This window comes from Platalea leucorodia (genome assembly GCF_965183815.1).
Source record: "Platalea leucorodia genome assembly, chromosome: 16".
NCBI lineage: Eukaryota > Metazoa > Chordata > Aves > Pelecaniformes > Threskiornithidae > Platalea > Platalea leucorodia.
Window position 1 is genome coordinate 7,968,027 of NC_138838.1, and position 25,259 is coordinate 7,993,285.

Sequence of the window (25,259 nt, forward strand, 5' to 3'; positions counted from 1 at the left end):
CTACTGTAATGGTATCAGTTACGTCTTCTCAATTTTACAGCTCCCCAGCACCCCGTTGTGCACCGTTGTAGGTATGGCTGCATCTTTCCCACTCTCCCCCACCGTTAATTCTTGGATTCTTAGTGATTAGTATTTGTGTTGCTTATTTTGCAAATTCCTCTAAGATGTCTAATTATTTGTTTGCAATATTATTCTATATTTTTTTAACAGTGCTAATGGAAATGTTTAGAAGATATGATTTTTTAAGCTTGTAGTGTGTTTCTGTACAACGGCATCTTTGACTCCTTACGTATTTTGGACATTATTATTGATTCCAGAGTAAGACCTAGGCTGTTAAAGCCTACAGTCATATAGTTTTTATTATTTGTATTCCCAAAGTAGGGAGAAGTCTACACATGAGATAGAATCCCAACATCATGTAAATACACGTAAATAAATGGACTGTCCCAAAGATGTGAGAAATGGCAATAGCCTGTAACACGGTTTGTTACATTTGTATTTTTCTGAATGCTGTAACTGAGCAGAGCAGCTCCCTGTGATTAATTATCTGAGTCAAAGATGCCAAGCTATCAACAAAGTCTTGTTCTGCTTTATTAATTCTGTCTAAACAAGAGCATCCCATTTAGGTCTGTTCAAATGTTAAAGTTTGTTTATTTTTCTATCTATGGAGAGGGAAAAATCACCAGGCAGTGAGGCATTTTTTTTTTTCTTTGAATATTTTAATTTAGGGAGGTGTTCCCCAGCTTCTCTGATGTTGGCTAACCTATGTCCTGAAGTCATATTTCAACTGATTGCTCAGTTAATTAAACTGTCACGTTCTGTTAAAAACTCCAGAACCTGATGTCATTCGTGCTTCCAGTTCAGCTCTCCAGGGTCCACGGCTGAGTGACTAACCGTGGATTGGAGCTTCAGCCCTTCTGCACGTTCTCAAAAGGGGGAGAAAATTTCAGTCCAGGAAAGGTAATTCATGCCAAACATACTTGTAGCTTGAGGTTTCAGCAATTATCTAGAATCTGATGCAAAGATAATTGAATTATCCCAAAGACTTTGACAGGTTCAATGAGGTTTTTGGTAAAGGAGCTGCTCTTTGAAAACTAATTGCAACATAGAAGGTCTTCCTCATCGAGCGTGATGGGGGATGCCTACAATTTACCCACCCCAAAATCAGGTTGCCAGCCGGCCAGGTTTCTGACAGCCTCACCTTACTGATGGTACAAATTGTCACTTTGCAGCTGGTAGTGCAGTCTCGGGAGACTGCGTGTCCCAGCATGAAAGCGTCCACTCTGCTTAAAGCAGATATGCGTGGCTAAATAAACCTGCTAGAAAGCATGCCTGCTTCAACCATGGCTCAGCCAGAGGAGCAACTTCAGTCGGGATCTATGGGCTTGGCAGTAGAAAAAAGATCAGTGTGTAAGGCCAGAAAGAGGGTCCAGAATACAGACTCCCTTGGGAACTTTACCACAAATTGAACTGAGACAGCCTGGCAGACCAGGACCCTGTAATACATTGCATCCTGCTTCAACCCCAACATATAAATTGAAACCTAAAGCTTGATCTGCGGAACAGACCCTTCAGCCACACACTGTTACACGGAAATACAGAGAAATCTGTGTGCAGTGTACTGGAGAATCAGTATACTGGTTGATCAGGATACTGGAGGATCAATATACTGGTTGCATTAGCGCTCTCTTTATACTGACAGTTTTTATGCATGTTTGTAAAGGACTGGGTGCAAACTTTTTTGACAGAGGGTGTTAATTTAGTGCTCCCTAAATGATTCATCCCATTCTTCCACATTTGCTCACCTTCTGAATATTTTAGTCTATTAGCAGCCTCTTAGGTTATGTGCCAATTAAATAATTCAGTTCATTATGCAAAAACCATATAATAATTCCGTTCATTATCCTCCAGCCAGCCTGTGGGCACATGTACAAAAATGTATCAAAGAGCATCAGTTAACAAAAATAGTATCAAAAAAGAAAATGCAGTTGCTATAGGGTGTCGATGAGCTGCAACATCCCGCCCAAGAGACGGCTTCATCTGAGCCCCGAAGAGATCCCCATATACCTTTTATGCAATTTACAATTTATGAGTCTTAATTAGTGTTTGTAAAGACCTTTGGAACACTTGGATGAAAGATGCTGCAGAAATCTACGTAATGATTATTAATTACATAATTTTCTCATGGCTCAAGCACCGCCGGCAGGACAGTTACATCACAGAGGGATGACACCGCATCGATCCGTCATGACGTGGGGGTGTAAGAGGAAGAACTGCAGCTGCCTCCTGCGGGGTTTGTTTCAGGACCCTCGTGGTATCTTGCTCACTGAGCCCCACGGGACAAGCTCCTTGGGATCAAACCCAGAAATGTCGTGGCATAAACGAGCTTGAAGAGGAATTGGGCGGAGAGTTACGCATTTGGAAAGCTAATTCCTGTCCACTGGGATGGAGTGCCAAAGCCCACAGGAAAGTGGACATGGTTTGTGTTTCTTCCATGCTGTGCTGGTTTGGGCTGGGGTAGAGTTAATTCTCTCATAGCGGGGCTATGGTTTGGATTGGTGCTGGAAACAGTGCTGATAACACAGGGATGTTTTCGTTACTGCTGAGCAGGGCTTGCACAGGGTCAGGGCCTTTTCTGCCTCTCACCCACCCCACCAGCGAGGAGGCTGGGGGTGCACAAGGAGCGGGGAGGGGACACGGCTGGGACAGCTGACCCCAACTGACCAAAGGGATATCCCACACCGTATGATGTCATGCTCAGCATATAAAGCTGGGGAAGAAGAAGGAAGCGGGGGACATTCGGAGTGATGGCGTTTGTCTTCCCAAGTAACCATGACGCGTGATGGAGCCCTGCTGTCCTGGAGATGGCTGAGCGCCTGCCTGCCGATGGGAAGTAGAGAATTAATTCCTTGGTTTGCTTTGCTTGCGTTAGCGGCTCTTGCTTTACCTGTTAGGCTGTCCTTATTTCAACCCATGAGTTTTCTCACTTTTCCCCTTCCGATTCTCTCCCCCATCCCACCGGGGGTGTGAGCGAGCGGCTGGGTGGGGCTTGGTTGCCAGCTGGGGTTAAACCACGGCAGATGCTTGCCCTCGCTGGACTTCATTGCTCTCAGCTGGTTCTCCAGCATTCAGGGCAATTTCAAAGGCATAAGGTTGTATGGTTTGCTGCACGTATCAGGTGTAGCTGTGTGATTTGGGGAGAGCTGCTTTCTGGTGCTGTGCCTCACTTTTCCTCATGCATAAACTAGAATTTATAATAATAGTCTTTATAAAGTGTTTGTAAAGCATTCGTATCATATCCTTCAGAGATCAATGTATGTGTTATAACTACAAACGTCCTTTATAGCTGAGAAAAGAGAAGATTTGCCTCGGGCGGATAATTAAGAGGATTTTTGTGGCAGGATTCGGGATGCAGACGGAACTGACTTATCAGACGCTCTGCTTTCCAGCACCCGTGCAGCGTCCCCACATCCTGACCGGCGTTATGCCGCCTGGCAGGCTTTTCTGGTAACGCTGCACCGATAACCAGCTCGTTCGTGACGGAATGACAGAGCTGCGGGAAGCCCTGCCACATTTCTGGCACCACACGAACGCGCCGACCGGTGCCACCGCGCACCTCGCACGGCAGGGATGGCCTTTCGCCTTTAGGGACCTGGGCCTTGCTCGGACAGGGACCCGCGGCTTGTGGCTGCCTCCATTGGAACTGCGAAGTCCCCACGCCAGTGCTCAGCCCGAGGCGGGGTCTGCCGGGCCGCCACTCCTCTGCCCCAGCCCCGGGGCCAAAGGGGCCATCTTGGGGCCCGGTCTTAGAGGTCTCCAGGGCGCTTCGTACGGCACCTCGGCTCTCGCCAGCCCTGCCATGCCGCTCCCTCCTGTCCCTTGCTCGCTGTCGCCCGCGCTCAGGGCAGGCTGTCACCCTTCGCCCACGGCACCTGCCCAAATTGCCGGAGCGTCCCCAAAACGCCTCCTCAGGGCCATCCTGCCCTCATCCAAGATGGCCGACCGCGCCTCACTCCGCCCGGCGCCCCCGGCCCTGATCAAAGATGGCCGCCCTCCGTGGACACCCACCCCCGTGATCTTCTTGCCCTTATCCAAGATGGCCGCCCCGGCTGGCGGATTGGCTGGTCTGCCCGACGCCGGGGCGGCCATGTTGAGTGAGGCGGGGGCCGCGGCCGCATCCCGTCATGCTCGGCGGGCCGCCGGCTGCCCGGAAGAGGGAGCGGGGCGGTTGTTGACAACATGGCGGCCGCTGGCGCCTCCGCGGGAGGAAGAGGCGGAGGGAGAGGAGGCGGCGGGCGGAGGAAGGAGTCTCATTCATAGGGAGCCCGGCTCGCTGCCCTCGCCCCCTCCCTCCCCTTCTTCCCCCCTCCCCAGCGGCCGCCTCGCCCCCTCCCCGGCACCATGTCCTTCTTCAGGCGGAAAGGTAGGGGGGCGGCGGGCGGGAGGCCCGGGGCTGAGGGGCGGCTGCCGGCTTCGTCCCCCGCACGGCTCCTGGGCCCCGGCCCTGCCCCTCCGGGGACGGCGACCGGGCCCCGAGAGGAAGCTCGGCCTCTGAGGAGCGGGCTCCCCGCAAACGACGGTCAGTCCCGGCCCCTCCCGGCCGCGGGGCCCTTTTCCTCCCTCAGGGTTCGGGGAGGCGGGCGGGGGGGCCGGGGCTGCGCGGCGGTGTCGGCTGCGGCCTGCCTGCCTGCCGGGGCTCTCGCAGTGACCTCGGGCAGCCACGGCTGAGCGCCGGGCTGCAGCCTCCCTCCTGCCCGGGGCGGCCCCGGGAGCCGCTCCGGCTGCAGCGCTCGCACGGCTTGCCCCCGTCTGCAGGGGGGATGCAGCCTAGCGATTCGGGAGCGGGTCACTTGGGCAGTTAGGTGGGCTGGTGTGCAGTGTCTCGTACCTCGTGCAATTTTTGAGCCTCTTTAACTCTTTACAGAGGTTTTGTTTGTTTTGTTTGTTTTTTTTTTAAGTCCCCATCCCTGGAGGTTAAATACCAATAAAGCCAGGTAGACGTGGTGCTTAGGGACATGGTTTAGTGGTGGACTTGGCAGTGCTGGGTTAACAGTTAGACTTTATGATCTTAAAGGTCTTTTCCAGCCTAAACGATTCTATGATAGACATGATTTCCTAAAAATGTAATAGGCTAAGTATGTTAGCGGTAGCAAAAAACCCGAATTGAAAAAGGGACCTCATCGCACAGAGTTCTTCATAAAAGCCAAAGAAGTCACTGACAATTTATTTTGTAATATGTTTGTTGGTGTTACGGAGCACAAGCTAAGATTTGAAATTTAGCACTCCTGAAATATTTATAATAATTCTGTAGCACAAATGGATACAGTTTAAATGTTCTTTGAGAGTGAAATGTTTTGAAGGCGCTTGTGCTACAGCTTGTGATGAAATGTGGTGTGGTGCGCTCTCAATCTGCACGATATGTGGTTTGAGTGGTTTTTGTTGAAAGCAGCACCTTTTAGGAAGGGCCTCTTGGGAAAGTAGTTCTGTTATCTCATAATGTTGTAGTTCAAGCAATACGACCAGTGCTTTTCCAGCAGCGGCTGATACAACGCTCTCCTAAAGCATTTCTCAGTTACTAAAGCCCAAAATGTACATCTCGGGAGGCAAGACTGCGAGTTAGGAGGAAAGAACATATTATCTGAGACGATGTTTTTGCTCGACTGGCGCGTCCTTTTGTAAGCTTGCTCAGCCAAAGTAGCAGCATCAAAAATGTCATTCTTTGTGGAGGTTAGTGCAGTAATCCTGGAAGAAATTAGTTTAAAATTCTCTTCATATTAATAGTTCTGAAGATTCCTGAAGTCCACTGCAGGTTTTGCAAGTGCCATAATCCTTTTTGGGGTGTTTACATACTAGTGTTGAGCTGCAGAGTAAAACTTCCATACTGCTTATAAAGTGCTCAAAAATAGCTTCTGCTGCTTCGTTGATGAAGAGAATTGTGGAGCTGATGTTCTGTCCTGATGCGTGATCGTAGGAACAATGCAAGCTTTGGCGAAAACTTTCTCAGGGAGAAAGTAATGAAATGGCTGGTTGAGTATCTGTTTGTGTTACTTTGATTAAAGGATCTTTGGTCAGAGGAGCCCAGTCAGAACTAAATGCCCAAGAGGGGTGCTGTTAAGGAGAAGCGAGAAGTAACCTTTCATCTGGGTTGTACATAAAACAATATTGTTTTGTGTTTCTCCATTTTAGATACTGGCTTTTAGAGATGATCTTAAACTGCAGCTGGGAGAAAAGCAACAAATTAAGGCTTATGGTAAAACGCTGTAGAGTAGACGCATGCAGTCCAAAACCATATAAAAGCATCAGTGTCTTTGAAGTGTTGTTGTGGAGTAAAAATAAAAAACTTTTTTTTAGGTGAAAACGTGTAGAAAAGGCTCAAAAATAGTGAAATAGTTTTTATATGTGCCTTAACATAAAGGTCTAGAAAACTGAGGGTGGATAATAGGTTGAGAAATTAAACTATATCAGTTGGACCAGCAGCTGGGGGGCTTGAGGACGGATCATGAAATTGTTATTGGTGAAAACAGCCGGACTACATGCCGATTCACTGGGGGTATCTTGGAAATAACGTACGCGGTCCGACCAGCTGGCTGACCTCTGAAGTTATATATTGCTTTTTGTATATGTACACGTGTGAACAGTTTAGGTTTGTTCGTTCTTCTGTATTTCAAGATGTGAAATAAAATTCTCAAATCTCACGCGGTTGGCTTGCGTCGGTTTGATGCGTTACTGCTTTGTGAATGAGGTTTGCTACTGGAAATTCTCACAAACTTGTAGTCCTCGGTCATTGTATGCTGCAGTTACCTCTCTGGCTTCACACAGACACCAAGTGACATCTGTGTTTTGAAGAAAGTGAAAGTAAATTCCTTTAGTGAAACTTCACTCTCTAAAATTTGTTCTTGTCACATATAGGAGTTTTCTTTTGTCCTTTGCTGTTACTTCTTCATTTTATTGAAGCTGATGGGGACAAAAGAAGCCTGTGTATAAAGAGGTTGGGAACATGAACCAGGAGTTTGTATTACCAGTAATAAGGAGGTAATTAGACAGAGAGGAACTGCGTGCTTGGTAAGAAGGAACAGATGTGTTTAAACTGAAAATAGCTTATGGAGGACTCTTCTGTTGAAACTTGGGCACCATTGCTGACAGTTAGGAATCGGTTTGATGCCTCAACTATTAGAATAATTTTGGAAAAATAAAGGCTTGTAATACTGTTTAGAGGTTGCTTCGTCCCCGTTGTACCTCAGTGTTACTTCAGACACGCAGATTTTTTTTCAGTGATTTTTCTCCTGCATGTCAGCACGCCCCCAGTTATGTAAAAGCTGGTTATTCTCACTGTTCACAGCTGCATCTGGCTGCTAGAGCTCAGTTTTAAAAGAATCCAGCTCTTTTAACGGGTGCTTAAACCTCTCTGTCAGAGAGAGAATGTGCTAGCTGCTAGCTTAAGTCTTAAATGCTGAGTTGCCAATTCGCAGACCTGCAATGTTTTTACTTCTCGCAGCGAAGGCTGGCAGCACGGCACTGCTGCAGCCACCACCGTGCAGGACAATTATGTAACCAGAGATTGAATATTGTTAAAATATTTAAAATACTTAGATCAGAATAGAAAGGTGTTTGTTTTTTTTTAATCTGCTTGTGTTTTGTGATGTAAATGTTTGATTGTGCTGGGTTAAGATTTGTGGTTACGTTTGGAAGGACTCCACAATCGGTGTTCAAAGATGACCTATTTGTAGTAATAATCCCAGCCTGGAGCAGCCGGAGAAGGTTTCAGTAGTAGATCATGTTCTTCAATATCACCACTTAATTTGTTTCTCCTGCCATCCTGTTTATGTACTCCTTCGGTGTCTTTATTTTTGTTTTAAATGCATCTCCTCGTTCACTTCCTTTAGGAGCTTCCTTTAAAAAAATAATTTAAAAGAAATTGCTTTTCCATCACAACTTTTCGTTAACTATTGTCTTCCCGTCAGTTGCTTGCCATAGGCTGGATGGTAGTTAAGCAGAATTATTTGTGAGAGAATTAACTATTTGCAGTGTACTTCCGGAACATTTCTGTGGTACGCATCATGGCTGAGGAGTCGTGGGCTGGCCCTGGCTTCGTGGGGCTGGTTCCGTGTACATCTCTCTGGCTGTGTGTGTTGTACTGCTTGTCTTGTAAGACGAGGGAGATGTTGGGTTTAGCTATATGATTTCTAGTTCATGGAGAGCATCTGCCAGTGCCCTGCTCTTAAAACACATCTATCCCATTCTTTCCAGTTAATACTATTTATTAAAGTAACCTTGAATGTGGCCTTGCTTTAATCACATAGACAGCAAGCATCTTTCTCCATGTTCGTTTTAACATACTGTATGTCATTAAACTTAATTCACAGATCATAAGGTTTTTGCTTTTGAAAATAAACCAGCACAAAAGCTTTGAAAGCCTCTGTCAGTTACTAGATGTGCAGATTTAAATACGAAAGAATAGTTTTAACAAAATGATAGCTTACATCTGCCTTTGATACTTGCTGAAGGTGGGAATTATGTCCATTCCCTGGTAAATGCCATTAGTCACCCAAAATAGCATTAATGTTTTCCTTTGTATTTTACAGTGAAAGGCAAAGAACAAGAAAAGACCACAGATGTGAAAGCAATTAAAAGTAAGATCAATATTTATTTTGTCTATAGATTCAGATATCTAATATTATTTGCCATTTTTATTTTAACCAGTGGAATAATTTCCTTATGACTGAGCACAGATGTGACCTATGCATTAAAAACAAAACAAACTCAAAACTTAATTCTGTTTTTGAGTATTTATAGTAACTAATCTTTCCTAGTCATCTTGCTGAATCTGTAAGTACAGAAGGTTATTAAATTATGTCAGACATGAGCTTTAATTCAAAGTGATCATGCAATTCAGTCACCTTGCAAATAGTGGTTATTCCTTATCTACAACAAATTGCTTCTGAAGTTTCTTGCTTACATGTAGCATACTTTGCAGTTTTGAAAATGCAGCTTAACTTTGTCCAATTTGCAAAAGAGGCTGCCAGTGTCTGGTTTAACTTTGACTGATGCGGCTTGTGAGACTGAAGATCTGAATCTTGGTCAGAATGAGTAGCTGTTCTAATGCTGCTCCACGTGATACAGAAATCTTGCTGCTGAATCTGTTGGGAGAGAAAGAAATTCTTAATGGGAAGGAAGTTTATAAACTGTGGGAAAACAAAGATTATTTATCCTGTCAGTTTTTATCGCAATACTAAAAGGAGATGAGGTAATTTGTGTGACTCTGATCTGTTACTTTTATATCCTCAGACAAAATCCTGTTTCTGTACTTGTTAATGTGTTATCTGGATATCAAGAGAAAATTAAAGGCTTTTTTCACCTTGGTGGTCTGTCTTTCAAATCAAATATAGGAAACAGTACGTTGCATCCATTTAATAGCACACCCCATGATTTCAGTGCAACTACAACCTCCGATGACTAGCTGAAAGAGGTTACATTACCTGTAAATAAAAACAAGTTTGAAAATTTATTGTATTACACATCGTGAGCTGCTGCAAACAGAGCATCTTTCCAGTTTGGCAAGCAGCTACTCTGCAATCTGTATGATTTAGGTTAGCGATGTAGTGCTATCTGGAGGTTTTGGAACAGGTGTTTGATCTTTAGATTAAGTAGAACCATTTTTCCTCAAATGTTCATAATATAAAATTAAATTTGAATCTAATTCACAAAAGCCTAAACCGTTATGAGGAATGTGGCTCTGGTTCTACACGAGTAGCCTCCAGCAAGTTTTCCCCAGTTACTGTCATCAGCCAAGCAACTGGCTGCCATCCATTGGCCTGGGAAAAAATGCGTTTTCTCCATTATCGCTGATATTAAATACCAAAGGCTTTGTAAGAGGCAGCAAGTGGTGTCTTGGTACCAAACACTGCAACTGGAGAAACACTTTGCCATAGCTTAAACATTTTAACTCTCCTATACCGTTGCTCCTAAGGTATCCGTTACCATGACGTGCAAGTGTGAAATTGTCAGCTTCTGTCACCATGTGTCATGAAATTGTGCATAAAAATAAAGTTATGCGCCATGAAAGTCATCAAAATCAAGTTGCTTGACACCTTGATGAAACACGTTGTTAGGAAGTAGTGTGCTGAGATAGTGTCATCTGACTGCTTTAGGAGTCAGAGGTGTAAGATGTCCCTGCATGACATCGTAATCAAATGCAATTTCCTGAGAGCTTTTGTAACCGCTGTGAGCGTGTTTTGTTTTTTCAGCTTTGTCATCAATTAACAATTAGTTGATGCTTTTTCACTGTTAGAGTCTTGTGTGAGGAAGTTCTTCTTTGTTCTCTTTGGGCTCAAATAGCCAGCTGTGTTCTAAAACAGCTAGAGGAGGTTAAGGCTTATAACCTGGGTTTCATCAGAGATATTTCCTTATTGCTTTTTTCTCTTAAAACCTCAAATCTCAAATAGAGGCAAAGAAGATACTTTTGAAAAACATTCTTGTTAAAACTCACAGGTAGCTTTGTAGTTCAGGATTTTGTAACACATTTTAGCCTTCAAAAAGGTATGGAAATGGATTGGCAAGAACATCGCAACTGAACTAAATTGTTGACAAAGTATTAAGCTGTTATGACAGTGGTTATCAAGGAAGCAGGAAGACTCGGGGATAATATTTCATGTGTAAACTTAGACTTGGCATCTTCTGATTAGGTACTGAATAAGGCAGATACAGGTGGGTGGGCACCACTGATCTATCGGAAGTGAGTTTATTCTTGATATAATAAAACTTGCTTATTTCTGTGGTACAATGAGGTTTTTAATAAGATTGACTCTTGCAAACTCTCTGGCATATCTTGGGATGCTTAGCATTGGATCCTGCTTAGAAGAGGTCCTGGGATCCTTGTCTTTTAATTGTTCCTCTCTTGATTCCAGCTCCAATACCAGTACATTCCCCTCAAAGAAGCACTAGAAATCATGCCTTGCTGGAGGCTGCAGGACCAAGCCATGTGGCAATTAATGCCATCTCTGCCAACATGGACTCTGTTTCTAGTAGTCGGACAGCTGCCCTTAAGAAGCAGCCAAGTCACATGGAAGCTGCTCATTTTGGAGACTTAGGTAAGGCTTCATCAGCTCTATAATAATGTCAACGTTTCTTTTTATTCTATGTATATTACTGGTATGCTCACCATCCTTTGGTTTTGAGGCAAGTAGATTAGGTAATTAAAAAAATTGTCTGCTGTTACAATAGCATCTGTGTTACCCTAGGAGGGTTTTGAATGGGGACAGTCCATTTGCTTGTTAAGAGGTTCCTTTACTTTGCGTACCACCATTATGTTGGAATCGTCTCCTCACCAGTTGCATTGCGGGACATTTTTGTATCAAATACCCATGTCTGTAGTACAATATGGAGTCATTCCCTTGATATTTTTCTTTAGGCAGATCGTGTCTGAATTATCAGGCTCAAGAGACCAAATCAAGCCTTTCAAAGACCCTGGAACAAGTTCTGCAGGACAATGTAGCCCTCCCTTATTTTATCCAGTTTATGGAACTACGCAGAATGGAACACTTGGTTAAGTTTTGGTTAGAGGCTGAAAGCTTCCACTCCACAACATGGTCCCGTATAAGAGCACATAGCCTGAACACAGTTAAGCAGAGTTCGTTGGCAGAGCCAGTGTCACCCTCGAAACAGCAGGAAATTGCATCATCTTCTCCAACTGGATTGCTTGAGGAGAGACTGGAGGATTCTAGCACAGTCTGTCTGCTCAGGACCAAGCCAGTGGCTTCGGACAAGAACGACAGAACTAGCAACAGCCAGAACCACGTGCTCTCGGGTCAGGAGAGTGACAATACCAGTGTTCTTTGTCTAAGAAAATCTGAGACAGGGACCCATTCTGTTCCAGCTGATCAGCAAGAATCTTCCAAGCTTACAGTATCAAATAGAAACAGCCCCTCCTCTGCACTAAAAGACTTGTCAGGAAAACTAATGAAAAGTAAGTGCCATGTGTTCCCTTTCTTTAAAAAAGTGGGGAGATGGGGAATCTCCTAGCTGCTGCTTGCGTTGTGAGCTGCCTCAGTTCACACGTCTGCTTAGCAAGCATGATATGATGTTGCAAGGAGGAAAATAATTTTGTATATCAGTAATGTTAATTGCTGTATAAGCTAATGGTCAATTTGAGCTATGTATTGTTTGACTGTCTGATGTTTAGAAATAAATGTGCTGCTGAAGAGACTTCAAAACCATTACGTACCCTAATAAGCTTAGGTTACTTCTGTTCATCTTCATTTCTTAATATTACACATGTAGGAACATTGCAATGTCCCGTTCTTCCCTCACCCATCCCACCCCCAACTTAAAAGAATTGCAGAAAATATGGATGATAGGGCTGAGAATTGATAATTAACTTTCCACAGAAGGTAAATATCCTGTATCGCATAAAGTGACATAAGTAATGGTTACAAGAGACTTGTAGAGATTTTTGCGTGGAACGTACTGTTTTTGTTCTTGGATTTATTTGATAGAGTTCCTCCCCTTGTAACTGATTTGCTCTCATTTGGAATCCACCTCTTCAGAGGCTGCTGGAAGTAAGGATGAAATTCAAATATTTACTTTTGGTAGTAAGCTACATGCGCAGTAACCTGTTTCTCTACTTTGCATCTGCTCAGTTCTCCCTCATTTGTGCAAGTCTACAGACAAAAAGGAAACGCTCCTTTCTTCATATTGGTTCCTTTTGTTTACCCAACTGTTTCCTTATGTTGCATCCCTTTCTCTTGCTGTTTGTCTTTCTCATATAGTTACTTACCACGTACCTCCACAATACGTAACCTCAGCCACAAAGTATCTTAAACAAAAGGTACTTTAGTCATGAAAAGCACCTCTGCTTTCTGACTTCTAAAAAGAATTTGAAAGGACGAGGTCCTTCTTGAGAAATGTGAAAAGTCTGGAGTATAATTTTTTTTTCTCTCTTCCAGAGCAATGTCCCAGCTCTCCCTTGATGACATGTAAAGCATATGTCTTGTTCTGAGGCATCCCATTTTAAGATTTTCTTTTCCTTTTAATTCCTTTATAATGCAAGTGTTTTATATTCTCTATAATGAGAGCTAGAAATTGGGAACTTGACTGCAGTTCTTGCCGCAAAGGCATTACTTCTGGGACTAAGGTGTGCAGCTGAGTAGGAGGGTGCTAGCTTGTCTGGTGGTAGGGAATTCAGAGCTGCCTTGCTTTATTCCCTCTCACTGGTCAGTCCGTGCTGGGCTTATTGTGACCTGCCTGGAGATAAGCCTGTAGCTTGTCAGTAGCACGGTATCGAGTACTGGACTGAAAGCTTCATGGGAAGGAAATTTGTCGCTGACAATTAGATACTTGCTTTTCTGAAGAGCAGACAATTTATTCACTCCTTGTTTTAGACCTATGGCAAGGAATTCAAAGTTTGATTCTGTATTTCTTCCTTGTAGGTATAGAACGGGATGCAGTTAGTACTTTTACCAAATATATTTCTCCAGATGCTGCTAAACCAATACCTATTACAGAAGCAATGAGAAATGACATAGTTGGTAAGAATGTATACTGCCTACTCATTTCAGAGCTTCCTCGTTCCCCATAAAAATGTATCTTTAATACCACACACTCGTATTTCTTTTTATTTTTATGAATTTTAAAGTCAGTTGTAAAAAGATAGTAAATCACATTATAAGTATCAGTGGATCTGACCTTTCAGTAGTGCTGTGCAATATCCCCAGAAGAATTTTCAGAGACTTTGCTTAAATTAGTAAAAGAATTCCTGGTGGTTATGGAGGAAATCCAGATTTGATTCTCAAGCAAATATTTTAGCCATAATATTATCATTCAGCTATCTGCAGTACTTTAAAAGCTCTTTTTGCACAGTCAGAACCAGCTGATTCTATGGGATTGGAACTGCAATTTTTCATTAACTAGTCATCACTCATGTCTTTGAGGTTGGTCAGCCAAATGCATGTTAAAATTAACCCGGTCTTTCTTTACAGCAAAGATTTGTGGGGAAGATGGACAAGTGGATCCTAACTGTTTTGTTACGGCACAGTCGATAGTGTTTAATGCAATGGAACAAGAGTAAGTTGCTTGAATGGTTTGGCTTCTTGTGTCTGTTGTCCTTTTACAAAAGGTGGTTCTGTTAAAAATGTTTATGGAGGTACAGCCATCTAATCACTTTTTTTTGTGCAGTCTTCTGTACTAGAAACTGCTCAGGTCTCTTCCTCCAAATCCATTCTTGTAATCACTCACTGAAATTATACGTGCATGCTGTTATTACATGCTTTATACCTTTCTTGTCATTTGTAAACCTGCACTGTTTCTTGCTTGTTTTGCTTTTATCCAACTAAAAGTGTAAGACTTCTGGGGCAAGAACTGATTGATTCATAAGGTGCCTTGAATGCTGTTGACTCTTAATAACTAATTGTTATTCTGTCTGTGTGCAGGCACTTTAGTGAATTTTTGCGAAGTCATCATTTCTGTAAATATCAGATTGAGGTGCTGACTAGCGGGACTGTTTATCTGGCTGACATACTTTTCTGTGAATCAGCCCTGTTCTATTTCTCTGAGGTGAGTGTTAGGTTTTGGGTTTGCTTTTTTTATTCCTTTCTATGAAATGGAAAAAAAAATATTCATCCCCAATGGCTCTAATAAAGACACCTCAAATATAATAAAAAAAGATGTGTGTCTTTTTCTGGGAGAAAATACATTAAACGGTTTCCTGCCCATGTGTAGAACTATTTCAGATGTTCAAACCTGTACGCTGTATTGTAGAATGAGTGTTCGTGCATATCTTCTCCAGTTAGTGAGAGCTTCTAAGTGTCTCTTTGCTTTGTAGAAGCTTTGACATAGTCATCTTAATCTTGCCAAATGCAGTAGTGACTCTGAAAGCCTTAAGCATTCTCACAGTAACAAATAATTCACTAGCTTTACATAGAGAGGATACCGGGTTGGAATGTGGTGGGTTAGATGTATGATTTTGCAGTAGTGGGGTCCTATACCTTTAGGGAATCATCTGTTAGTAGTAAAATACTTGTCCTGATACTCTGACAAGCCAATGTTGTTTGAAACAGCAAGCTGGGAAGCTGAGACAATATGCTGAGTTCAATGGAAACTAAGCGTAGCATGAAAATAGTGTTTCCTCTCTTTAGTATGATACAAATAAATAGTTGCTTGGAAACTAAATGTGGAAATCGGTACAGAACAGAAATGTCACAAGTTGTTTTTTTTTTTTTAAAAACAAACTAAATCTGTCTGCAACACTGTATCTGAAAATTCAGAATATTTATATGCCCTGGTGACAATTTTGCATCATTAATATATGGACTATGTTTCTTGTTTTTAAATGGGAAGGAGCAGGTTTGTCTATGCTTATTAAAACTTTCTTGCTAAAACTTCTTTAATTTCTCCTCTTTTTCTTAATTTGCCTTCTAGTACATGGAGAAGGAAGATGCAGTTAACGTATTGCAGTTCTGGTTGGCAGCAGATAACTTCCAGTCTCAACTTGCTGCCAAAAAAGGCCAGTACGATGGGCAAGAAGCACAGAATGATGCCATGATTTTATATGACAAGTGAGGGAGTTCAACAATTATTTGTTTCTGAAGCTCTAATCTCGTGCTTGTAGTTTTGTGTTGCGCTGTGCAAAAGAAATTTTTCATTTCCAAACCATAAGTGTGCAGCCTTGCGCTGTTATGCTGAAACGCCTTTTATGAAGGTGGCCTTCGATGTCTATGCACACAAGAACTTTTAAAAGTTGTCTTTATACATGAGGAAAAAATCCTTATGACTCCATTCTTAAACACAATTCAGAATTTTCAGGACTTGATTGCTTGAGTTAATGTTTGGTCGTGAAATATCAAAGCCAATTGTTGCCATTTGAAAACATAAAGGATTTAAACCTAATAGCAGATGCATCGCTGTAGAGAAACGTTAAGGTTCAGATACTGTTATCCACTTAAAGCAGGCTGTAGGAGCTGTTATCACACATAGTAAAAGCCAAACAGTGCGTGTTCTTAGTATTTCAAAATACTTTCCTTTTTTAAGGAAGCAACCAGATACCTTTTAATATCAGACTTTCCTCTCACTCTCAGAAGTGCACCTTCTTTCCTTTATTTTGTGTTTCACCTTAGCAGTAATGCAACTGGAAGACAGACATCAAAACTGCTTCCAGAAGAAGTTTGTTCTTAAGCTTAAGTGTGAGACTCACTGCCCACAAGCTTGTTGATTTACTGCCCTTGTAGGAAATACGAATTGGAGAGGAAGCAAACAATTCACTCTGACTTTTGTCAGTTATCCCCCCACTTCATCCACAAGCTCAGTTTTCAGTGATGCAATTAGTAGAGCAAATGCTGCTTCAGAGTTCTGGGTGATTCCTGCTTCCCTCCTACAAAGCTGTGTGTGTAAGATCCTGCTCGCCAGTCGTCACATAGTGCTCGGTTTCTTTTATCTGTGTCTTTAGGGCAAGGCTTTATCAGAAATACTTCTGTGAATTGGGGATTTTTTTTTTTTCCCCTGTACTTAGTGAGGATGAGTTTTATGGACGTTTTTGAAGCCAGCACCATCTAGTGGCTGCGGATTAATGGTCTTAGTGGAAAGGGTGGGTACTACCCACCTGCAAAGTTTTGCAAATCTTCTTGTGTTGTCTTCTTCCCCTGTCCGGTGCTGCAGGTACTTCTCCCTTCAAGCCACGCATCCTCTTGGGTTTGATGACTCGGTGAGGTTAGAGATTGAATCCAACATCTGCAGGGAAGGTGGTCCTCTCCCTAACTGTTTCACTACTCCCTTACGGCAGGCGTGGACTACCATGGAGACGGTGAGATACCTTCTTCAGAACGGTTTTGACAGTTCGTAAAGATGATGTGGAAATTCTGCAGTGTCAAGTGCCTCCTTCAGTATCTCTGATTTGTGTTGTTTTTCTGACTTCCTGTTTACCTGGGTAATAGAACAGCTTTAGTAAAATTCGCTAGACTCTTTTCCCCAGCCTGATTTGAAAAGATACCACCCACTGGCTTCTGTTAATTCTCTGGGAAATGTTTGTCTTGGGTGATTATTTCATTTTAATGGAAGTAACAGAATTTCCTCCCATGTGAATTGCTATCAACAGTTTATTATATATCTTTAGAAAATTTTCCTTCCTGCTGGTAGCAGTTGTTTGCAAGTCTAATACCAGTGGTGTGGCTAGTAGAGATACCTGCATACTAGAGATCAGTGATTTGATTCTGGAGCTGCAGGTGATTTTTGAACAGCATAGCAGAATAACTGTAAGCCTGTTGGGTTGTCAGGCTTTTCTAGAGAGGGGGAAAAAAAATCTGAACTTCAGTTCCAGTTACTGGAGGGTTTGGTTAATACGCAGTTCATTTTGCAGTAGGATTCAAACTTAAAGCAATGCAATCGCTGATCCGGAATAATTCCATGTTGTGGACACTTCTGCTTGTGTACCATCTACCCAAGGACCGAGATGTTTGTGTGTCCCTTCTGTTCTCCAAATGATCTACAGTTATTGTGCAGACCAGCCTTGATTAAAGAGGACTCTTCCTTCTGTCTCTCAGGTTTTTTTACCTGGTTTCTTGTCCAGCAACCTTTACTACAAATACTTGAATGATCTCATCCATTCAGTACGAGGAGATGAATTTCCAGGAGGGAATATTGCACTGAGTATTCATGGCCCCGGTAGCTCTCCCGATAGCGATTCTATAGGGGGCCCGGATGGCTCTGCCTCCCAGGTATGAGGTTCTTGGTTTGACTCTGTTACAGGAAATGCTGCAATCACTTTCCTCTCTCAATATCAAAGTTCCTGTAAGGAAACATCTTGTCATTTGAAGCTTCCCATTCCACTTTAATATTAAAGCCTGTGTTATATTAAGATGTGTGTAGTCTACCTGCTGCTAAGTTCAAGCAAACAGTATTGGCATGGAAGGTCAGCTGTAGTATTTGTTGTACTCAGTCTTGTACTGCTTTTAGCTCTTTGCGTCAAAGTTACTTTTTTATTAAGCTGTTAATGTTCACTGCAGATTGTTTCATGGTGCTGTAACAGTTAAGAATGCTTTTTACTAGAAATAACATTAAACTTTAGGAAAATACTGACACTTGTGAATATGCTATAGAATAATGCAAGTTTTGTGTGCTCAGTTCTGTTAAAGTGCCAGATCTTCTGTCCTGAAGAGTCCGCTGAGTTCTAGGGTTTAAGGCATCTATCCACTCACGCACAGAGCAATGACAGCTCACATCTGACCAGGTGGTGGTCGCTAGTTTGTCTCAGCAGACTTTTCCCTGCTATCGTCCTCAAGCTAGCTAGTGCTGCTGGTCTTGATAGAAAATGGCCAGGCTCCCAACCTTTCCAAAACAGAGCTCTGACACTGTGTTACCACCGAGATGCTCTGAGCTGGGGGTGATACCTGCATTTTGTTTGCATGTATGTAGTTTGATGTAAAGCTGTGCATAAAAAAAGTCCATTTCTAGGTAAGGCGTTCTAATTGTTTGTTAAGCATGATTAGAGCTATGTGGCTGCTTCTTCGCTGCACTGTGTAGAAACGAGAATGTGACTGGGCTCCTTCGGCTCTGTTACCCTTCCAGAGTCACTGAGAAATGTCCACTGTGTGTTTGCTTTGCACGGTGCCCTGGTTGCGGGCCAGCATCTTTCTTTTTTATTGCCTTTTGTGGTGCCGCTTGGAGAGCTGTGTTCCTGTGTGGGCCTAGCCTCAGAAATGAGCGTGGAGCTCGTTACGCTCTGAAACCATCCCAATAACATCAGAGATGTGTTTTTAACCAAGAGTTGTCTATTCCAAAAATTCTAGCTTTGCTTAATTCAGATGTGAAAGAAGAGAGGATAAGCAGATTCTAGCTTATCTGTAACCAGGTCAGCTTGCAAACTGCAAGCCCAGCTGAGAACAAAAACTAAGCTGGAACTGCTTTTGCTGAATTGCTTTTATTGAATGCTGCAGTGCTACCATGGGTTTTAAATCCAGTATCTAGACCAGCATCGTTGATGTACTGTGTTTCAAGCAACTTGGAAGCTGCACTACCTGCTTGTAATATTTTTAAACCTCCTAGTTTGCAAGGAGGGAGTATTCCTGCCTGGTTGCAAAGTGGGGAATAAAATCTGTGTTCTGACCGTTTTGAAATATCCTGCTGCCTGATAGCCTGAGCAGGAGAAACTGCTGGTAATTGGCTTGCTTGGACAATTTGGGAATGAAGTGCTGCATTTTGTGGTGTGCATTCCTACTTATCTGAAGAGGAGAATCTCTGGGTCTCTGCATATTTTTGCATAAAGAACAGCCTTTACGCAGAGCAGCAGGAAAGGAGTTTGCAAGGCAGCTGCCATAAACGTTTGTTCTGTGTTAAGGTGCTAATAGATTGCTGTGCATTTGTGCTCTCCCTGCCATTGCTCTAATGTTTCCTTGGCTTTTTTCATAATCTTATATAAATACTCCAGGCCAAAAAGATAAACATTTGTTCTGTGTGTATGGGGGAAGCACAGTGTGTTTGGGAATTGCTTACAAAGTGCATGAGAGGGATGAGTGAAGCTGCTGCAGCTTTTGAGATAGTTCAGTGTTATGTACTCACAAACAATAATTTGCATGTGCACACAGATCTGTTCAGTTGATAATGCTTAGGCAGCAGTCCTTACACATACGTATGCTGACCTGTACATTGTGTCTTTGGCTCTCTTCATGTAACTTTATCATCCTCTGTTTAAAAATGATGTCATACCGAGTTAGGAGTTTATCACTGTGTAGGTGCTCTCTAATTCTTTTATGCTTGCTTAGAGACTTTATGGAGGTTTATCTAAGTGTAAAAGCACCAAAACTGCAGTTTTGTTAAGAAGCTATTAGTTGTCTGCATTGGGCACTAATACTTAGAATTTTTATTTGTAGTCCAATGTCAAAAAGGCTAATGTTAAAATCCTGAAAAATTTTGATGAAGCAATAATTGTAGATGCTGCAAGTCTGGATCCAGAATCTTTGTATCAACGAGCGTATGCAGGGTAAGGTTCATTCAGTGTATCTCATTCTTTCTAGTTATGTGTTCCACCTCTGTTTCACTTTTGCTGTGTCCTCCTGCATGGAGAGTATGCATAAATGCAAGATGTTGCGATCTTAGTACATGTCTTAATGCTTGGAAGTAAATTTATTTCAATAGTGTGATTTAACACCAATGTCGTTGTGAATGTTTCTGTGACCAGAATGGCAGCCAGAAAAATATTTCCAATTGGTTTTTCTCTTTCTCCTAGTTATTATTCCACTTTGACTCCAAAAGACAAGTATTTGGGGTTGGAACGGAAGAGAATAAGCTCAGGCGCCTTTGATATTGTAATGTGCAACTTCAGTTTCTCCCTCCCGCCATGGGAGAGAAGGGCTTATACTTCATTTCTTCAGCAGATTGCACAGCTATTCTTCTGTTTCTTAAGTTGCTCTTTGTTATAAAGCTCTTCTGCTCTGTGGATCTCATACAGAAATTCTTTGTTTCTATAGCTACCTTGCTTTTCTATTGCATACCAGTCTTCTGTCCTTTTAGGTACTGTAAACTGTTTTCTCCCTAATGACATGTTTTTATGATAGCGTAGAGCACTTGCTAGCGCTGCCTGTTGCTATTACATGATTGAGTCATTGAAGCATTTGCCTGCTTCTAGTTTCTAGAAGAATTTTTAAGATACACTTTGAATTCAGGTGCATGAGAAGAGCAAGAGATTTTTTCCCAATGTACCAGTTTTAGGTGGAAGAGGTGGTAGTGGGTAAAATGCCAGTCTTCCAACACTAGAGTCTTTATTGTGGTGGCTTTTTTGTTTTCCTGACTGGTAGCTTTCTATAATGCCGAAGTTCTCTTGGTAACCTGTGTGGTTCTTTTGCTCCTTCTTTCTTCAGGAGGATGACGTTTGGGCGAGTCAGTGACCTGGGACAGTTTATCAGAGAATCTGAACCAGAGCCTGATGTCAAAAAATCAAAAGGTTTGCTTTCCTCTTTCTCTCCATTTCTGTAAACATCTGCAGAACTGCTCTTTTCCTTACTGCAGTCAAGATAAGCAAGATTCTTGACGCTTTCCAGATCTGTTTTAAGCCGAATAGAGACGCTTAGGGGAGCGTGAGCAGCCTGTGGGAGTTGGAGCTGTCGATGGAACCTGGCAGGGATGAAAGCCTCTAGCAGCTGAGCTGATGATCAAACCTCAAAGATTTGGTCTCGAGATGAAAAAGAACTTCAGCTCTCCACATGCTTCCCACCCAGTTTAGGATCTGCTGTTTTTCAGCTCTGGTAAAGAGGAATGGTTTGGGCTCAGTGTCCAGTGAACCCCGCCTCCACGTAATCCCGTGTCGTTCATGCCACTCATCTGTGTTCTCTAATGCCAGCAGTGCAAACCCTTCAGAAGGATGGAAGGAATTGAGCTTTGAGAGAGGTGTGCCACAGAGTTTGCTAATGTACCTTGCTTGCTGTTTTTTATCTCAACTAGGGTCCATGTTTTCACAAGCAATGAAGAAATGGGTTCAAGGAAACACAGATGAGGTGTGTCCTCTTTTATGTTGCTCTTGTGACATACTTTACGGTGTAGATTAGGGAAATGAAGTATTTTAGTTCTTAATCCTGGCTATTTCTCCGAGTATCTTTCTGAGGCACCAACAAGAACCGTCAGACTCTGTGTGCTGCATATAATTTGATTGTGTGCGTGTGTGAAACTAGTTTGATTTTTGCCACTGCTTGCTGGTTTAACTAATATAATGGTTAATTCTGTGCTTGCAGTTGAGGTTTTTCTTATTATGGTGTTAGAAGATATATCCACTATTAGGAGTGGAGATGCTGCTGTTCTTTGTTTTTTTTACTGTGAAGTGACCACTGTACATGGATTATAGGCTGCGTTTTTCCCCCTCGGAGGGGCTTGGACAAGTTCCCAACAGATAGGTCTAAAAACTTGACTAACTCTCTTGGAAATGGCATGAAGCCATAAATATTCCTGATAATTGAAATTAATGCTGTACTTGGAAACCAGGTGCATTTCCATCAAGGGAGGATACGTTTACTACAAGTCGCTGAGTTCTGAAGGTTAACTGTGTCTCCAAGGTTGAGCATGTGAATTGTGCTGAGAGGACTGTACTTTTATTTTAAGAACTTGAAGCTATCTGTATTTTGGGATGTTTTTTCTACGGCAGGCTCAAGAAGAGATGGCTTGGAGGATAGCAAAGATGATAGTCAATGATGTCATGCAGCAGGCGCAGTGTGAACAGCCTTTGGAGAAGGTTACGAAGGTAAGGGGGTGGGAAGGCTGCCTGTCTTTATCGGACTTACGCCAGCCTACGGGAGGAGCAGAGCTCTTGCTTGCCTTCCTAGTGCATCTGAAACCCGCGCTGGTAAATGTTCAAACTGGCATAGCACGATGTGAAGAAACAAAGGTTGGAAGTGTTTCCGCCTATGTATGATGATGTAGGAATTTCTTAACAGACACCTGTAGTGGTTCCCTGTGCAAGTGTTCAAATTGTCTTTGTTCATTTTGAGTCTTTACAAACTGCCTTATTAGTTAAAAGGGTGATCTGTGTTGCAGGATCAATACTGTAATTCCTTATTTGAGTTCACACTTGCTGTTTCACGTTAATGAATACTGGTATATTTGCCTAAAGTGCCAGTAAAACTCAACAGCTGGAAAGTTGTCGTTGGGTGGCTGATTCACACAGCGCCGTGCCTACGCAAAAAAGACACACAGCCCTGTCCGTAGGCTGGTGGTTTAGTGTTGTATATTGTTGTTTAGCGACTTTGTTGTTGTACAAGTCCACATGTTCTCTGCTAAAAACAAAACAAACCACCACCAAAAAAACAGTTCTGATGCAACAGTTAGATTTTTGTGAAATAATGATGACAGCAGTTTACCAAGTTACTATCTGGTACTTCTGGCTTTCAGGCGTCTGGCTGTTTTAAAATTAACTTGCACTTTTTTTAATTATTGGAGGTAAACATTTGCCAAAGCCCAGTTACTAGACGCAAATGGATGGATCCATAGTTTCGCTATGTGACTGTTTTCTTTTTAATAGAGCAGTTATAGTTAAATTACTCGTATAATGATTTCACTTAATAGCATGACTGCAAATGATATAATTCCAGTCTGGCTAGACGAAAAGGTCTCTCAGCACAGTATTTAGAAATATCAAGTGGCTGCAGATGTTCTTGACTCAATTAAGCAAATATGGTTACAGTAATCGGAAGGTTGAGTGTGTTGTCGGATTAGTTTGGGTTTTTTTCTCCCAAACTCATAAGCGTACCTGGCTTCCACATTTTTAAACACAAAATGTCTTTCCATTGAGCAATTGCCTTGTATGTTTTAGGGTAAAATGAACTCTAACCCTGTTCTTCCTCTTCCAGCTATGATTTTAGAAACGCCGGAATGGGAAATCTGGTTTTCTGCTTCGGGAATGAGTGAACTTTCCCTTTTGGTGGATTCTTTAACACAGCCAATAAAAACAAAGCACTGTTACTCCAACCGCCGAAATCTCCCTCATTTATAAGGAAGAATTAAAAAGAAGCAATCCTGTACCTCCACTGTAGAGCGTGAAGAAACACTTTTTCCTGTTGTATGTGGCATTCACAATAATGATGGTTTTTAAAGAGATGAAGACGCAGTTTACGAATGTGTCACTGAGAAACTATGATCAACTTCACAACTACTTGACCCTGTCTCAAAAAGACTTTTAAGCAAAATATCTGGAATGGGACACAAGCCACAACAAAGAGGGGAAGGTTTTGCTGTAGTTTCTAGTTCTACTACTTGTAATTTTTAAACGCATAATTGGAAAGGCCATGGGTGCGTCCCCGACATTGGCCATTGGAGAAGCGAACCTGAAATGGTGAATTCATTGGCAGTGAATGACCTAAAAAGTTCTAAGTTTCATTTTTCCTTACTTGAAATAGATGCGTATTCAACTGTAAGATAAATGTATTTTACTTCATAACTACGTTAACTTTGAAGGCAGCATAGAATGATCAGGAGCAAAGCCTGGACAGTGTAACTCTTCCTTGTCGAGCTCTGACACCTGCATACACAAACAATCCCCTGCTTCCAACCCAGAGCAGACTTGAAAGCCAGTCTTGCACTTGTGCAACCCTCTGCTCCCGAGCCACGGCTCCGAATGCAGCCCACGTTTTGAGGAGATTGTACCCTGTAGACTGCTCCGTTTTCTTTCCTCTCCGCCCCACGAGCAAGGAAAAAAGTAATTGCTGCCATTCTCCATAGCTTGTTGTCCTCCAGCCACCACAGTATCTAATTCCAGATGTTCAGTTTACAAAGAAAAACAATTTTTAATGACCTCTGGCCTTCTCCCTGATGTTGTCAACACTTGCAAATTGCAAAACCTTTAGTTTAAGTAAAAAGGCCACCATGTTGCACAGCACCTCTTTTTTTTTTTTTTTCCAGGGAATTGATTTTGCAGGGTATCGAAAGTACTCAGTGTCTCACCGTTATGTTATTGCTGCATTTTTAGTATAAAACACTTCTATTTTGGGTTTTTTGTTTTACTCTTATGATTGCTTTTTTCCTCAAACTTGTGCAAAAAAAATCACTTTGTGAAGAACTCAAATCATCTCCAATGTTCAGAATATCTTGATTGACTAGCAAGTGTTATTCTGTTGCAATATTCGATTGTATAGAGACACACTGTATTGTCTTTAAAAAAGCAAAAAAGGCTGTGTATAGGTTTTTGGTACTATGTACCACCTCTTATTTCTCTCATGCCCAAGTATTCATGTACTTAAAACATACTATATTTAATTGTGTTTTGATTTAAAATATATAAATATTAAAATTTGTGTCAATTTTCTGTTTTGATGGGATTTGACTTTACATGTTTGGGTGTTTTTTTTTTTTTTAAATGGGAGTCTTAGGGGTTTATAAAAGGAACAAACCCCTGAACAGTTTGTCCTTGGTACATTTACACATGCTTATTAATATTTAATGGATGATGTTAATGGTAGTGTGGTGAAATAAGTATAATTTCTATTTAAATACTGAATAAGAAGGTGTTTTAATCGCAGGACACATCAGAGGTTGGGCTAGGAAACAGGGAGAAGGGGCAGGGCTTGGTCCTGCAGCGCGGTATCGAACTACGCACGCACGCTTGAGTCCTCTTGCGTGTGGGAAAGCTTAAACCCTCGCCCCTTCTGCCTGCACCACTTACTCATTTTTCCACCTTGGCAGGATCCAAACTAACCAGCCAAGCGGGTTTGGGGCTCACAGGCCCCAGGTTCGGGTATAAATACTGCTCAGGGCTGCGTTTCCTTCAGCTGCCGCGCTGCCGGGGGTGGCTGTGGCCAGAC

General features: G+C 42.3%; 1 protein-coding gene across 8 annotated transcripts; it reads left to right on the forward strand.

Moving 5' to 3' along the window:
• The first annotated feature begins 4,213 nt into the window (after positions 1-4,213).
• AKAP10 (A-kinase anchoring protein 10) lies at positions 4,214-24,763 on the forward strand. Of its 8 annotated transcripts, none has more exons than XM_082328244.1 (15): positions 4,214-4,423; positions 8,583-8,630; positions 10,905-11,087; positions 11,408-11,962; positions 13,425-13,523; positions 13,974-14,058; positions 14,424-14,547; positions 15,412-15,548; positions 16,645-16,789; positions 17,526-17,699; positions 19,851-19,960; positions 20,838-20,920; positions 21,418-21,470; positions 22,112-22,207; positions 23,313-24,763. In XM_082328244.1, exons 1-15 carry the CDS (start codon positions 4,402-4,404, stop codon positions 23,316-23,318), a joined length of 1,920 nt encoding a protein of 639 aa, XP_082184370.1. In that variant the 5' UTR covers positions 4,214-4,401; the 3' UTR covers positions 23,319-24,763. The 8 variants fall into 8 exon arrangements, 4 of the variants coding, with proteins under 4 accessions (XP_082184370.1, XP_082184368.1, XP_082184367.1 ...); XM_082328241.1 differs by having other exon boundaries at positions 4,293-4,579; XM_082328242.1 differs by lacking the exon at positions 8,583-8,630 and having other exon boundaries at positions 4,291-4,579.
• The last annotated feature ends 496 nt before the right edge of the window (positions 24,764-25,259 follow it).